The following is a 12,688-nucleotide window of genomic DNA, read 5'->3' on the forward strand; positions in this document are numbered from 1 at the left end:
TTCTTCTTTTTTCTTCTTCTACTTCTTCTTCTACTTCTTCATCTTCTTCTTCTACTACTTCTTCTACTACTTCTTCTTCTTCTTCTACTTCTTCTTTTTTCTTCTACTTCTTCATCTTCTTCTTCTACTACTTCTTCTACTACTTCTTCTACTTCTTCATCATCTTCTACTTCTTCTTCATCTTCTTCTTCTTCTACTTCATCATCATCTTCTTCTACTACTACTACTTCTTCTTCTACTACTACTTCTTCTACTTCTTCATCATCATCTTCTTCTACTTCTACTTCCTCTTCCTCTTGTTGTTGTTATTATTATTATTATTATTATTATTAAAATTATATTAACTATTGTTGCTGTTGTTATTAGTTATTATTGTTGTTATGATGATGATGATGATAGAATAGCTCAACAGGCCAAGCAGGTTAAGCAGAGAGTCCTAACCTTCATCGGGCTGTCCCTGAAGAAGCAAACAACAACACCCCCGCCCCGACACACACACACCCCACAAACACACACACGCTCCCTCCGCCCCAGCATTCAGGGTACATGTGAGTGCGCGCCCGAGACAGCGAGAAAAGCTTTATTGTTTATCTCTGAGAGAGAGAGAGCCCTCAGAAATAAACAACTACATTTCCCATGATCCCAAGCGCGCTGCCTTTATTTCACCCCTTCCCATTGGTGCGGAAGGTCGGAGGGGCCACGCCTCCTTCGAGAAAGAGCCCCGCCCCCCGACGCAATTGGCTGCCGGGCGGGCGCCGAGGGCTTCCTCGGAATGATCTGAGCGCTTCTCGCCAGTATGAAAGAAGCGGCCGGGGAGACGAGTCGGTGGTGCGCGGGGCTCTTCCTCTTTCCTCCCCGCTCCCTCCGGTGCCGCCTTCCGACCCCAAGTAGCCCGACTCCGGCCCCTCCGATGCGCCCGGACCTCCCGGGAAGGCTGCGGCTTTCGGACGTTCTCCCGGCTCTTGCAGTCCGGGGAGGAGAAGGGAGGAGGGACGGCGGGCGGCTGACCGGACCCCCCGACCGACCGGCCCGCTCGCTGCCTTTTTTCCCCGCGCCGAGTCGCGTCCAGCGGGACAGCCATGATCGTCGCCGACTCGGAGAGTTGCGACCCGGCCGGAGTCGAGGGCTACTTGCCCTGCGGAGGCTGCGAGGCTCTGAGACGCAAGAAGGTGAGAGATGCGCGCTGCTGCCTCCCCTCGCCGCCCTGACGCTTCCCTCCCTTCCTTCCCCTCTTTCTTTCCTTCTTTCTTTTCCTTCTTTCTTTCCTTCCTTCCTTCCTTCCGCTCTTTCTTTTCTTCTTTCTTTCCCTCTTTTTTCTTCTTTCTTTTCCTGCTTCCTTCCCCTCTTTTTTCTTTCTTCCTTTACCTTCCTTCCTTCCCCTCTTCCTTTTCTTCTTCCTTTCCCTCTTTTTTCTTCTTTCTTTTCCTTCTTCCTTTACCTTCCTTCCTTCCGATCTCTTTTCTTCTTTCTTTCCTTCCTTCATTTACCTCCCTTCTTCGTTTACCTTCCTTCCCCTCTTTCTTTTCTTGTTTCTTCTTTCCCCTTCCTTCCTTCCTTCCTAACTTATTTATTTTTGTTTTGGAAAGTCTCCGGCTGCGATGCGGGTCTCCCCCCCCTTGTGTGTGTGTGTGTGTCCCGCCGCCTTCCTTTCCCATTTTCGGGGGAAGGGGCCTGGGTGGGGGGCGTGCGCTGCAGTTGTTGCTGCTCCTGGCGGCGGGATTGCGTAAAAAGGGGTGGGGGTGGGGGTAGTAGCGCCGCTTGTCCTTTCCAACAAACATGTATGTCTCAGAATGTTCGTTGCATCAGCCGGAGAATGGAGGAGTAGGAAAAACAGGGGGGGAGAGAAAAGGGTGGGTGGGGGTGGGTGGGTGGGAGGAAAGATTGGCCTCTGCAATGATCCAACTCCAATTGGAGGGGGAGTGGATCCCCAGCGTGCGAGCGTGGAAATCATGTACAGTATCATGAATATAAATATGATTGATTGATTGATTGATGAGATTTATATGCCGCTCACAACATATCAAACAATATACAATGTACATATCTAAAAAACTCCAATCAATATGGGTAAAAAACTTTAAAAACTCTAATAACATTTAAAACCATTCACTCCCATTCCCACAGCGAGACCTACTCCACTCGTGGGCCAGGGGCCGTGGGTCGAATGGCCCCAAGTCTGGTGGCACAGAGAGGTCTTTAAACTTTTAGGGAAGGTCAGGAGGAGTATTATCTTTGTATAAAACCCATCGGTACTTGACAAAACAAATAAATCTGAGTGGGTCGATCTGGGGGACGATCCTACACTGAGGAGTAGCCAAGCGCTGGTCCCTTGACAGGCACGGGCATGTCCGAGACGCGCGGACCGAGGGCCGTGCGTGCGCTCTCAATCCAGCATCTCCAAACACGAGAGAAAACCCAGAAGTGGGCTTCGTTCCCACGACTCCCGCTTTCAAAAACTCCGGCCTTGAGTTGCAGCTAGTTTTCACCTCGCTCGCTTGTTACTTAAGTTACTTAAGCGTTTAGTTGCTGGAGTTCCTCTTTTGGGGAGGCCGGGGGTTTCGCGGGCGAGCGCTGGGCCCTTGACAAGCACGGACATGCCCGACACGCGCGCACCGAAGGGCCGGTTGTGCGCTCTCTCTTCGAAGGCGGCGTTGAAATAAAGGCGAGAGGGGAGAAGCAGTCCCGGCTATGAGGGTTTTTTCCCCCGGACGCCGCGCGGCGCTTCTGCCCTTGGGCGACCAATTTCCTCGGCTCGGGTAGAGCGCACGCTCCCCGTTTAAAGGGCTTTGTTCGCACGAAGCCTGCTTTTTAAAACTCCTCTCTCTCTCTCTCTCTCTCTCTCTCTCTCTCTCTCTCTCTCTCTCTCTCTCTCTCTCTCTCTCTCTCTCTCTCTCTCTCTCTTCTCTCTCTCTCTCTTTATTTCTCTCTGTCTTTCTTTCTTTCTCTCTTTTTCTTTCTTTCTTTCTCTCTCTCTCTCACTCTCTCTCTTTCTTTTTTCTTTCTCTCTCTCTTTCTCTCTCTCTTTTTCTTTCTCTCTTTCTTTTTCTTTCTTTCTTTCTCTCTTTCATTCTCTCTCTCTCTCTTTCTTTCTTTCTCTCTCTTTTTCTTTCCCTCTTTTTCTTTCTTTCTCTCTGTCACTCTCTTCCTTTCTTTCTTTCTTCTTTTCTTTCTCTCTCTCTTTCTTTCTCTCTCTCTGTCACTTTCTTCCTTTCTCTCTTTCTTCTTTTCTTTCTCTCTTTCTTTCTTTCTCTCTGTCTTTCTTTTTCTCTCTCTCATTCTCTCTTTCTTTTTTCTTTCTCTCTCTCTCTCACTCTCTCTCTCTTTTCTCTCTCTCTTTCTCTCTTTCTCTCTCACTCTTTCTTTCTCTCTTTTTCTTTCTTTCTTTCTCTCTCTCTTTCATTCTTTCTCTCTCTTTCTCTTTCTTTCTCTCTTTCTTTCTCTCTCTTTTTCTTTCTTTCTTTCTCTCTCTCTTTCATTCTTTCTCTCTCTTTCTCTTTCTTTCTCTCTTTCTTTCTCTCTCTTTTTCTTTCCCTCTTTTTCTTTCTTTCTCTCTGTCACTCTCTTCCTTTCTTTCTTTCTTCTTTTCTTTTTCTCTCTCGTTCTTTCTCTCTCTGTGTCACTTTCTTCCTTTCTCTCTTTCTTCTTTTCTTTCTCTCTTTCTTTCTTTCTCTCTGTCTTTCTTTCTCTCTCTCATTCTCTCTTTCTTTTTTCTTTCTCTCTCTTTTTCTTTCTTTTTCTTTCTCTCTCTCTTTCTTTCTCTCTCTTTTCTTTCTCTCTCTCTCTCTTTCTTTCTGTATTGATGTATTTATTGATTGGTTTGATTTGATTTATATGCTCTGCATTATAACTTCTGTCAGACTCTGGGCGGCGTTACAAATTGGGGGGAAACCCAAGTGTCTCACTTGATGGCAGAAATTTTGGGCTCAGTCCTCAGTTGTAGAGTACCTATGTTTTGCCCATAATTTGTGACTCTTTGGGTGTTTGTAAAAAACCTCCTCTCCCCCCTCAACCTCCAGGCTCACCAGCGTATTCTCTCAGCAAGCTGTTAAAAAAGGATATTAAAGAATAGAAGACAACCCCTCCCCCCCAATTGAAGTGTAGGCTTACGAGCCAATAGTAACAGTCATAAAGGAAATGTATTCCAGGGTTTTTCGTACCAATTGCCAAGAGGCTCCCCTGGGCTTGGCTTCAGTCCCTCCCTGGGCAAGAGCCGAGAAGTGGAGTTGGCTCTTTTGCGGTACTTGTGCAACTGAGAGACACACCCCTCCGGATTGCGGCTTTGTCCGTTAGGCCCCAAGGGAGGGAGCCCTAGGCTTTCTCCATGCCCCCTTTTTTTCAGACTCCAAAAGGAATGGAGAGGTATTCTTGGAAACTCCCCCCATCATCATACAGATGTAGGCACAGACTAGGGCAGTGTTGGCGAACCTATGGCATGGATGCCACAGGTGGCACGCGGAGTCATATCTGTTGGCACAACTGCTCAGCTCCAGCATTCATGTGTGTGCCGGCCAGCTGATTTTCGGCTTGCCCAGAGGCTCTGTAGGGCATTTTCAGCTTTCAGAGAGTCTCCAGGGGAATGGAAGAGGCATTTTTTTGTCTGTTGCCTTTGGAGGGCAAAAAATGGACCTACAGGGCCCACAAGAGTTTGGGAAATGGGCTGTTTCAGGCCCCCAGAAGGCCTCGGGGGGGGGGGCAAGGGACGCAATTTTCACCATCTCCAAGCATTGGAAACCTATCAAGCATAGATAGACCTATCTATGTCGCTGGGCACGGGGTAACTAGTGTATCCCCTTTTTTGACTATTAAAGTTATGAGTGGGTATGATTGTGTAGTATTGATTGTTTTTAAGATAATGAGTTTTAGTTATCGTTTTAATTATTAGATTTGTTCTGTATTGTTTTATTATTGTTGTGAGCTACCCTGAGTTTTCAGAGAGGGACAGCATACGAGTCTAATAAATTATTATTATTATTATTATTATTATTATGTCAGTACAACACAGCAAAAGAGATCACTATGCTGGATTTCGTATTTCATCACCAGTCAGGCGCTTCCCAAGCACCTAGGACTGCGTGATGTAGCGGCGAATTATGTTTGCCGATCCCAGTAAAGCGGCATTTTGCAATTGACAGATGGAGATTTTGTCAATTCCGATGTTTTTCAAATGTCCGCTGAGATCCTTTGGCACTGCGCCCAGCATGCCAAGTACCTCTGGGACCACTTTCACTGGCTTATGCCAGAGTCGTTGCAGCTCGATTTTTAGATCTTCATTCAATAATACATCTGTATTATTATTATTATTATTATTATTATTATTATTATTATTATTCAATTATTATTGAATGCACCAGAGGGAAAAAAAGGTTTACCATCACTGAACTAGGGGCACTTAATTTATTATCTACCCCATCCCCAATTGCTCTATACCAGGGGCCTCTAACCTCCGCAACTTTTAAGGCTTGAAAGACTTGAACTCCCAAAATTCCCCAGCCAGCTTTTGCTAGCTGGGGAATTCTGGGAGTTGAAGTCCATCAGGTTTAAAGTTGCTGAGGTTGGAGACCCCTCCTATATTATAGTATTTATATATTAAATGGACAGCTTGCTGTTCCTTTGGTAGCTGCAGACAGCACAGTGTGGAGTTATTGTTTTTTTTAAATAGCAGCAATTGGGAGAGAGATTATGTTTAAAGAGCGGTCCAAATTTACTCCCTGAGATCCAGGAACTTAACAGTTTTGGTCCAGCTCTTTTAACAAATGCAAAAAAACTGACTCCCCTTGGTTGAATTGAACTGGTAGTTATTTTTGTTGCTTCTCTTTGTGTTCCAAGGTAAGAAGATGATGTAAATTGCTTTAAACTCTCTTGGGCCTCCCTCAAATTTTTCTATCTGATGCGATAGTATCACGGGTTCACACAAAAATCATTAGCCTGGTTTATGAAGCCATTTTCTGGCCTTCCTGGGCGTAGAAGCATAAACCAACTCAATATTTTTGTGTAGTATGCAATCTCAGATAATAAGGTCAACTGAGTTTATCTCTCTCTTTTTTTCGGTATAAAATTTTTATTGTTTTTTCCTTCGTACGCTTTAGTACAGTGTCAAATATCTTCTATTTCCACTACAATAAAATGCAGTATTTTGTTAGTAACTCTTGTATAACCCCAGAAAAAAATTCATAATACAAAATTATTAATTTCTCTATAAATCTTTTATCCCTTATTGCAAAATTTTAATCTAATCTTGTCCTTCAGCAATCCCAATCATCATGTATTATTATTATTATTATTATTATTATTATTATTATTTATTAGATTTGTATGGCGCCCTTCTCCGAAATCTCGGGGCGGCTCATTAATTTTCCCTTAAGTATATACAGTGTTCCCTCGATTTTCGTGGGGGATGCGTTCCGAGACCGCCTGCGAAAGTCAAATTTCCACGAAGTAGAGATGCGGAAGTAAATACAGTGATACCTCGTCTTACAAACTTAATTGGTTCCGGGACGAGGTTCTTAAGGCGAAAAGTTTGTAAGACGAAACAATGTTTCCCATAGGAATCAATGGAAAAGCCATTAATGCGTGCAAGCCCAAAACCCACCCCTTTTGCCAGCCGAGGCGCCCGTTTTTGCGCTGCTGGGATTCCCCTGAGGCTCCCCTCCATGAGAAACCCCACCTCTGGACTTCTGTGTTTTTGCGATGCTGCAGGGGAATCCCAGCATCACAAAAACGAGCACTTCACTGGCAACGGAAGTCCAGAGGTGGGGTTTCCCAGCAAAGAGAGTATCAGTGAAATCGCAGCATCGCAAAAACACTGATGTCCTCGAAACCCCACCTCCGGACCTCTGTGTTTTTGCACTGCTGCGATTTCACTGAGGCTCCCCTCACTGGGAAACCCCACCTCCAGACTTCCGTTGCCAGCGAAGCGCCCGTTTTTGCGCTGCTGGGATTCTCCTGCAGCATCACAAAAACACGGAAGTCTGGAGGTGGGGTTTCCCATGGAGGGGAGCCTCAGGGGAATCCCAGCAGTGCAAAAACGGGTGCTTCGCTGGCAACGGAAGTCCAGAGGCGGGGCATCCCAGCGGTGGCAGTGGATTTGTAAGGTGAAAATAGTTTGTAAGAAGAGGCAAAAAAATCTTAAATCCCGGGTTTGTATCTCGAAAAGTTTGTATGACGAGGCGTTTGTAAGATGAGGTATCACTGTACACTATTTTTGCCCTGCGGAGACTGCGAGGCTCTTTAAGCCCCTAAATTGCAATTTCCCATTCCCTTAGCAACCATTTAGATTATTTACTCATCATCTTTATTTAGTAAAGTTTATTTAAAAAAATATTTATTAAAGGCAGATGAAAGTTTGGCAATGACATATGACGTCATCGGGCGGGAAAAACCGTGGTATAGGGGAAAAAAGTGAAATATTTTTTAATTAATATTTTTGAAAAACCGTGGTATAGACTTTTCGCGAAGTTCGAACCCGTGAAAATCGAGGGAACACTATACTGACAAATAAACAATATTTCTCACTTTCTAATTAACTGGTAGGCTGTAGTGACTCCTATTTCTCTTTACACATTTTGCTTAAATCTAAAAACCCCTGTATAGTCTATCAAATCACAAACATTGAAAATACTAAAAAAGAGAAAAAAGAAAAGAAAAAATATATAACCAATTTCACACATTTTTTTCTCAGTGCACCATAAATCATCTATTGTTCACTCATTCCGTTTTTATAAATCTTTCAAAACCATCTCTGTACTTATATGCCAATTTTACCCATCGAATTTGACTTGCTTTATTAATATACAGTGATACCTTGTCTTACAAATTTAATTGGTTCCGGGATGAGGTTCTTAAGGTGAAAAGTTTGTAAGATGAAACAATGTTTCCCATAGGAATCAATGGAAAAGCGATTAATGCGTGCAAGCCCAAAATTCACCCCTTTTGCCAGCCGAAGCACCCGTTTTTGTGCTGCTGGGATTCCCCTGAGGCTCCCCTCCATGGGAAACCCCACCTCCGGACCTCTGTGCTTTTGCAATGCTGCAGGGGAATCCCAGCATCACAAAAACGAGCACTTCGCTGGCAACGAAAGTCCGGAGGTGGGGTTTCCCAGTGAAGGGAGCATCAGTGAAATCGCAGCATCACAAAAACACCGAAGTCCTCGAAACCCCACCTCTGGACCTCTGTGTTTTTGCAATGCTGCGATTTCACTGAGGCTCCCCTCGCTGGGAAACCCCACCTCCAGACTTCCGTTGCCAGCGAAGCGCCCATTTTTGCACTGCTGGGATTCCCCTGCTAGGATTCCCCTGCACCATTGCTAAAACACGGAAGTCCGGAGGTGGGGTTTCCCATGGAGGGGAGGCTCAGGGGAATCCCAGCAGTGCAAAAATGGGTGCTTCGCTGGCAACGGAAGTCCGGACGCGGGGCATCCCAACAGTGGCGGTGGGTTTGTAAGGTGAAAATAGTTTGTAAGAAGAGGCAAAAAATCTTAAACCCTGGGTTTGTATCTCAAAAAGTTTGTATGACGAGGCGTTTGTAAGATGAGGTATCACTGTACTTCTTTAAAAATATCTCTATTCTTATATTCCAATTTTACTTATCAAATTCAACCGAGTTTATCTCTAACGAAGCTTTACATTTTTGCATGGAGTTGCTGAATTGATCGATGGTTTGGCTAAGTGTGTGTGGGAACCCAGCCAACAAATACAAGGGTTAAAATCACATAGGACACACACTGTTTTCTTCAGCAGTTGCGTCAGAAGCAGTTGTGTTACCAGGCCTGGAGAGGAAGAGGTTGTCTTGCAATACATGGGTGTTTTTATCCCAACTGTGTGTGTTGTTTTTCTGTTTTTCTCTGTGGTGTTTTTTTTTTAATGTTTTTATATTTTCTTTGAATAGTGTTCACTGCTCGGAGTCATGATTTTAAAATTGGCGACCTTACAAAAACTAATTGTTGTGATTAGTATCATGTATGTATGTATGCATGCATGCAATGTCGTTTGGTGGGGCCCAGGGGAAGAGCCTTCTCTGTGGCGGCCCCGGCCCCCTGGAACCAACTCCCCCCTGGAGATCAGAACTGCCCCCACCCTCCTTGCCTTTCGTAGGTTGTTGAAAACTCACCTTTGCCACCAGGCATGGGGAAATTGACACTTCCCCTAACTACTGTTTTATGTATGGTTTGATTGGGTTGTGTGATTATTTTATAAATAAGGGTTTTTAAATTGTGTTTTTAGATACATTGGATTTGTACATTGTTATTATTGTTGTGAGCCGCCCCGAGTCTCAGTGATATTAGTGCCTGCCACTGGACAACGTTCATACCCCTCCACCAAAATGGGGGCATATTTTATATATACCATTTTAACTCAAGAGCAATATATCTATTTACATATTATAAAGTGATTCCAATTTATTCCTGGAGGCTCGGTCTCGAATTCTGCTAACCGCATGTCCTCTTACCTTGTCCCATCGTCTCATCAGTTTCCGCAGATCAGTTTCATTGGCCGAATTCATCCTCTTATCCATAATCTCAAATTGAATATGATCCACCATATACCCGGGGTGGGAGCAGGCAGGACAGGGTGGAACGCAGTTCCACCGGTGGAAATGAAGATGCGTGCGCAGCTCCAGCTGATCGGCGGCTGTCACTTCCTGGATTACTGGGCTCAGCTCTCTTTTTTTTCCCTGCTGCATCTGCGCTCCTTGCTTTTTTCCTCTTTCCTCCTTCCTGGCCTCGGACAAGCTTCCGTCTCTCCTGCCCGACTCCCCTCCAGCCTCACGCGTCCACCTCCCACCTGAGGTGCAAGCAGAAGGCGTGGGTGGAAGTGGTGCTGGCAGCATTTATACTTCTGGCAGCACCCGTTCACCTAGCTACCCATCCTGAGATGTGTGGGGGCGGCACCCAGGAAGGAGAGCGCGGGAAACACGAAGCAAATTGTCACCCCAGCGAGCGACACTGCAAAGGTTGTAAGTCGAGGACTTAACAGTTCAGCTAATCGTTCAAGCCACTCCTACCTGGTCACATGGCCGGATAGCCACTCCTACCCAGTCACATGACTGTTAAGCCACACCCACAAAATAAGCCGCACCCACATTGTGGCAGCCCATTACTGCATATATCGATACCAGTTTTGTATTGTCCATTTTGTCACACCCTTCCAAGATGAAATCAAGTTTGACACTCCTGGTTTAGGGCTAAATTTTTTAGGAAGAATCCAGGCAGTTGTGAGTTCACTGAATCCTGATTTGTGTGTGTGTTATTCAGAGTCAGCCACTGAGCCTGCAGGTTTGTTTGTGTGCGTTGTGCTTTTTTTTTGCCTTGTGCAAATCCATGCATGCGGGAGCAACACAAAGCTAATTCCTGCCCACGTAGGCCCAGAATGCTCGCCCCGAGGAGGTAAAATGCAACCTAAGGAAATAACAGAAGAAAGGGAAGGAAGTGTGGGTGAGAGTAAACAGGGGAACAGCCTGTGCTTGCTTGTTTGAGTCAGGCATTTACTAGTGTGTGCATGCACCAGGCCACAGTAAGACATTCGAAATTAAGGCTAACACATGGCAGCTCCAAATCTCAACTAGCAAATGCTCTGTCCTACACATTGGGAAGAAGAATATGAACTCCAAATACGAACTGAATAATCAAATTATCACAGACAATCCCCACTCGGTTAAAGAACTTGGTATACTAATAACAAAAGATTTAAGTGCCAAAGCCCACTGCAACAATATAGCCAAGAAGGCTTCAAGAGTTGTTAATCTAATACTACGTAGCTTCTGCTCTGGCAATCTCACACTACATACCAGAGCTTACAAAACTTTTGCCAGACCCATCCTCGAATACAGCTCATCTGTTTGGAACCCATATCGCATCTCAGACATTAACACCCTTGAAAATGTCCAAAGATACAGTACTTCACCAGAAGAGCCCTTCACTCCTCCACTCGAAACAGAAGACCCTACGAGACTAGACTTTCAATCCTGGGCCTAGAAAGTTTAGAACTAAGACGCCTTAAACAAGATCTAAGTATTGCCCACAAGATCATATGCTGCAACGTCCTGCCTGTCGGCGACTACTTCAGCTTCAACCACAACAACACAAGAGCACACAACAGATTTAAACTTAATATTAACCGCTCCAAAGTTGACTGTAAAAAATATGATTTCAGTAACCGAGTTGTCGAAGCGTGGAACTCATTACCGGACTCCATAGTGTCATCCCCAAACCCCCAACACTTTGCCCTTAGATTATCTACAGTTGACCTATCCAGATTCCTAAGAGGTCAGTAAGGGGAGAGTACAAGTGCACTAGAGTGCCTTCCGTCCCCTGTCCTATTGCTCTCCTATATCTCCTCTACCTTTCTTCTACTCCTATATCTCTTCTTCTATTCTTTCATTGATATGTTCTATTATTATATCTTCTTTTCTATTCTTTCATAGATATATTTTACTATGAGTATCTCCTCTATAACCTTCATCGTGTATTTTACTATGTGTATATAGATATATACCCACTAAAACCCTCATTGTGTATTGGACAAAATAAAATAAGATTTTTGAAGAGAAATGAAGGCAATAGAATGGCAAAATGCCAGTCTTCTGGATGAAAAGAGAAGAATCTTCACAAGATTCTTACCAACTTAGAACTAAGGAGAAATTTCCTGACCGTTAGAACAATTAATCTGTGGAACAGCCTGCCTCCAGAACTTGTGAACGCTCCAACATTGGAAATTTTTAAGAAGATGTTGGATAGCCATTTGTCCAAAGTGATGTAGGGTTTCCTGCCTGAGCAGGGGGTTAGACTAGAAGACCTCCAAGGTCCCTTCCAAATCTGTTATTATTATTATACAGTGGTACCTCTACTTACGAACTTAATTTGTTCTGTGGTCAGGTTGTTAAGGAGAAAAGTTTGTAACAAGAAGCAATTTTCCCCATAGAAATCAATGTAAAAGCAAATGATGTGTGCAATTGGGGAAACCACAGGGAGGGGAGAGGCCCTGTTTCCTCCCAGGAGATTCCTAGAGAGGCCCCACGGAGACTTCCCCCCACCTTTTCCAGCCCTGTTTCCTCCCAGGAGATTCCTATAGAGGCCCCACGGAGGCTTCTCCCTGCCTTTTCCAGCCCTGTTTCCTCCCAGGAGATTCCTAGAGAGGCCCCACAGAGGCTTCTCCCCACCTTTCCCGGCCCTGTTTCCTCCCAGGAGATTCCTAGAGAGGCCCCACGGAGGCTCTTCCCTGCCTTTTCCAGTTACAGTTTCAGAGGCTCGGGTTTGTAAGTGGAAAATGGTTCTTGAGAAGAGGCAAAAAAATCTTGAACACCTGGTTCTTATCTAGAAAAGTTTGTAAGTAGAGGCCTTCTTAGGTAGAGGTACCACTGTATTATTAAGATAGGAAGGGGGGGCATTTTCACCCACCCCAGGCATTGAATTATAGGAGTGGGCACTTGTGCAGGAGTGATAACAGCCACCCACCCACTTTCAGCCCCTAGGGAAAAAAAGGTTCACCATCACTGTCTTAGAAGATTATTGTAATTGCCTTATCCATTATTGGCAGTTCTGTGTTAGTAAAAACTTCAGAAGAAAAGGATTTAGGGGTAGTGATTTCTGACAGTCTCAAAATGGGTGAACAGTGCAGTCAGGCAGTAGGGAAAGCAAGTAGGATGCTTGGCTGCATAGCTAGAGGTATAACAAGCAGGAAGAGGGAGATTGTGA

The 12,688-nt window shown here is 44.8% G+C and overlaps 1 protein-coding gene across 4 annotated transcripts in view; it reads left to right on the plus strand.

Annotated features, from left to right (window-relative positions):
• Positions 1–800: 800 nt before the first annotated feature.
• SESN2 (sestrin 2) overlaps positions 801–12,688 on the plus strand; it is a 52,079-nt gene continuing 40,191 nt past the window's right edge. For 2 of the 4 annotated variants that reach the window (XM_070763671.1, XM_070763674.1), the window contains exon 1: positions 831–1,169. In XM_070763671.1, coding sequence (XP_070619772.1) covers positions 1,080–1,169 — 90 coding nt within the window. In that variant the 5' untranslated portion in view covers positions 831–1,079. Of the gene's footprint in view, positions 1,170–12,688 lie in introns of all 4 variants that reach the window. The other 2 variants (XM_070763670.1, XM_070763673.1) reach the window with 2 other exon arrangements.

This window comes from Erythrolamprus reginae, chromosome 11, assembly GCF_031021105.1.
Source record: "Erythrolamprus reginae isolate rEryReg1 chromosome 11, rEryReg1.hap1, whole genome shotgun sequence".
Classification (NCBI taxonomy): Eukaryota; Metazoa; Chordata; class Lepidosauria; order Squamata; family Dipsadidae; genus Erythrolamprus; species Erythrolamprus reginae.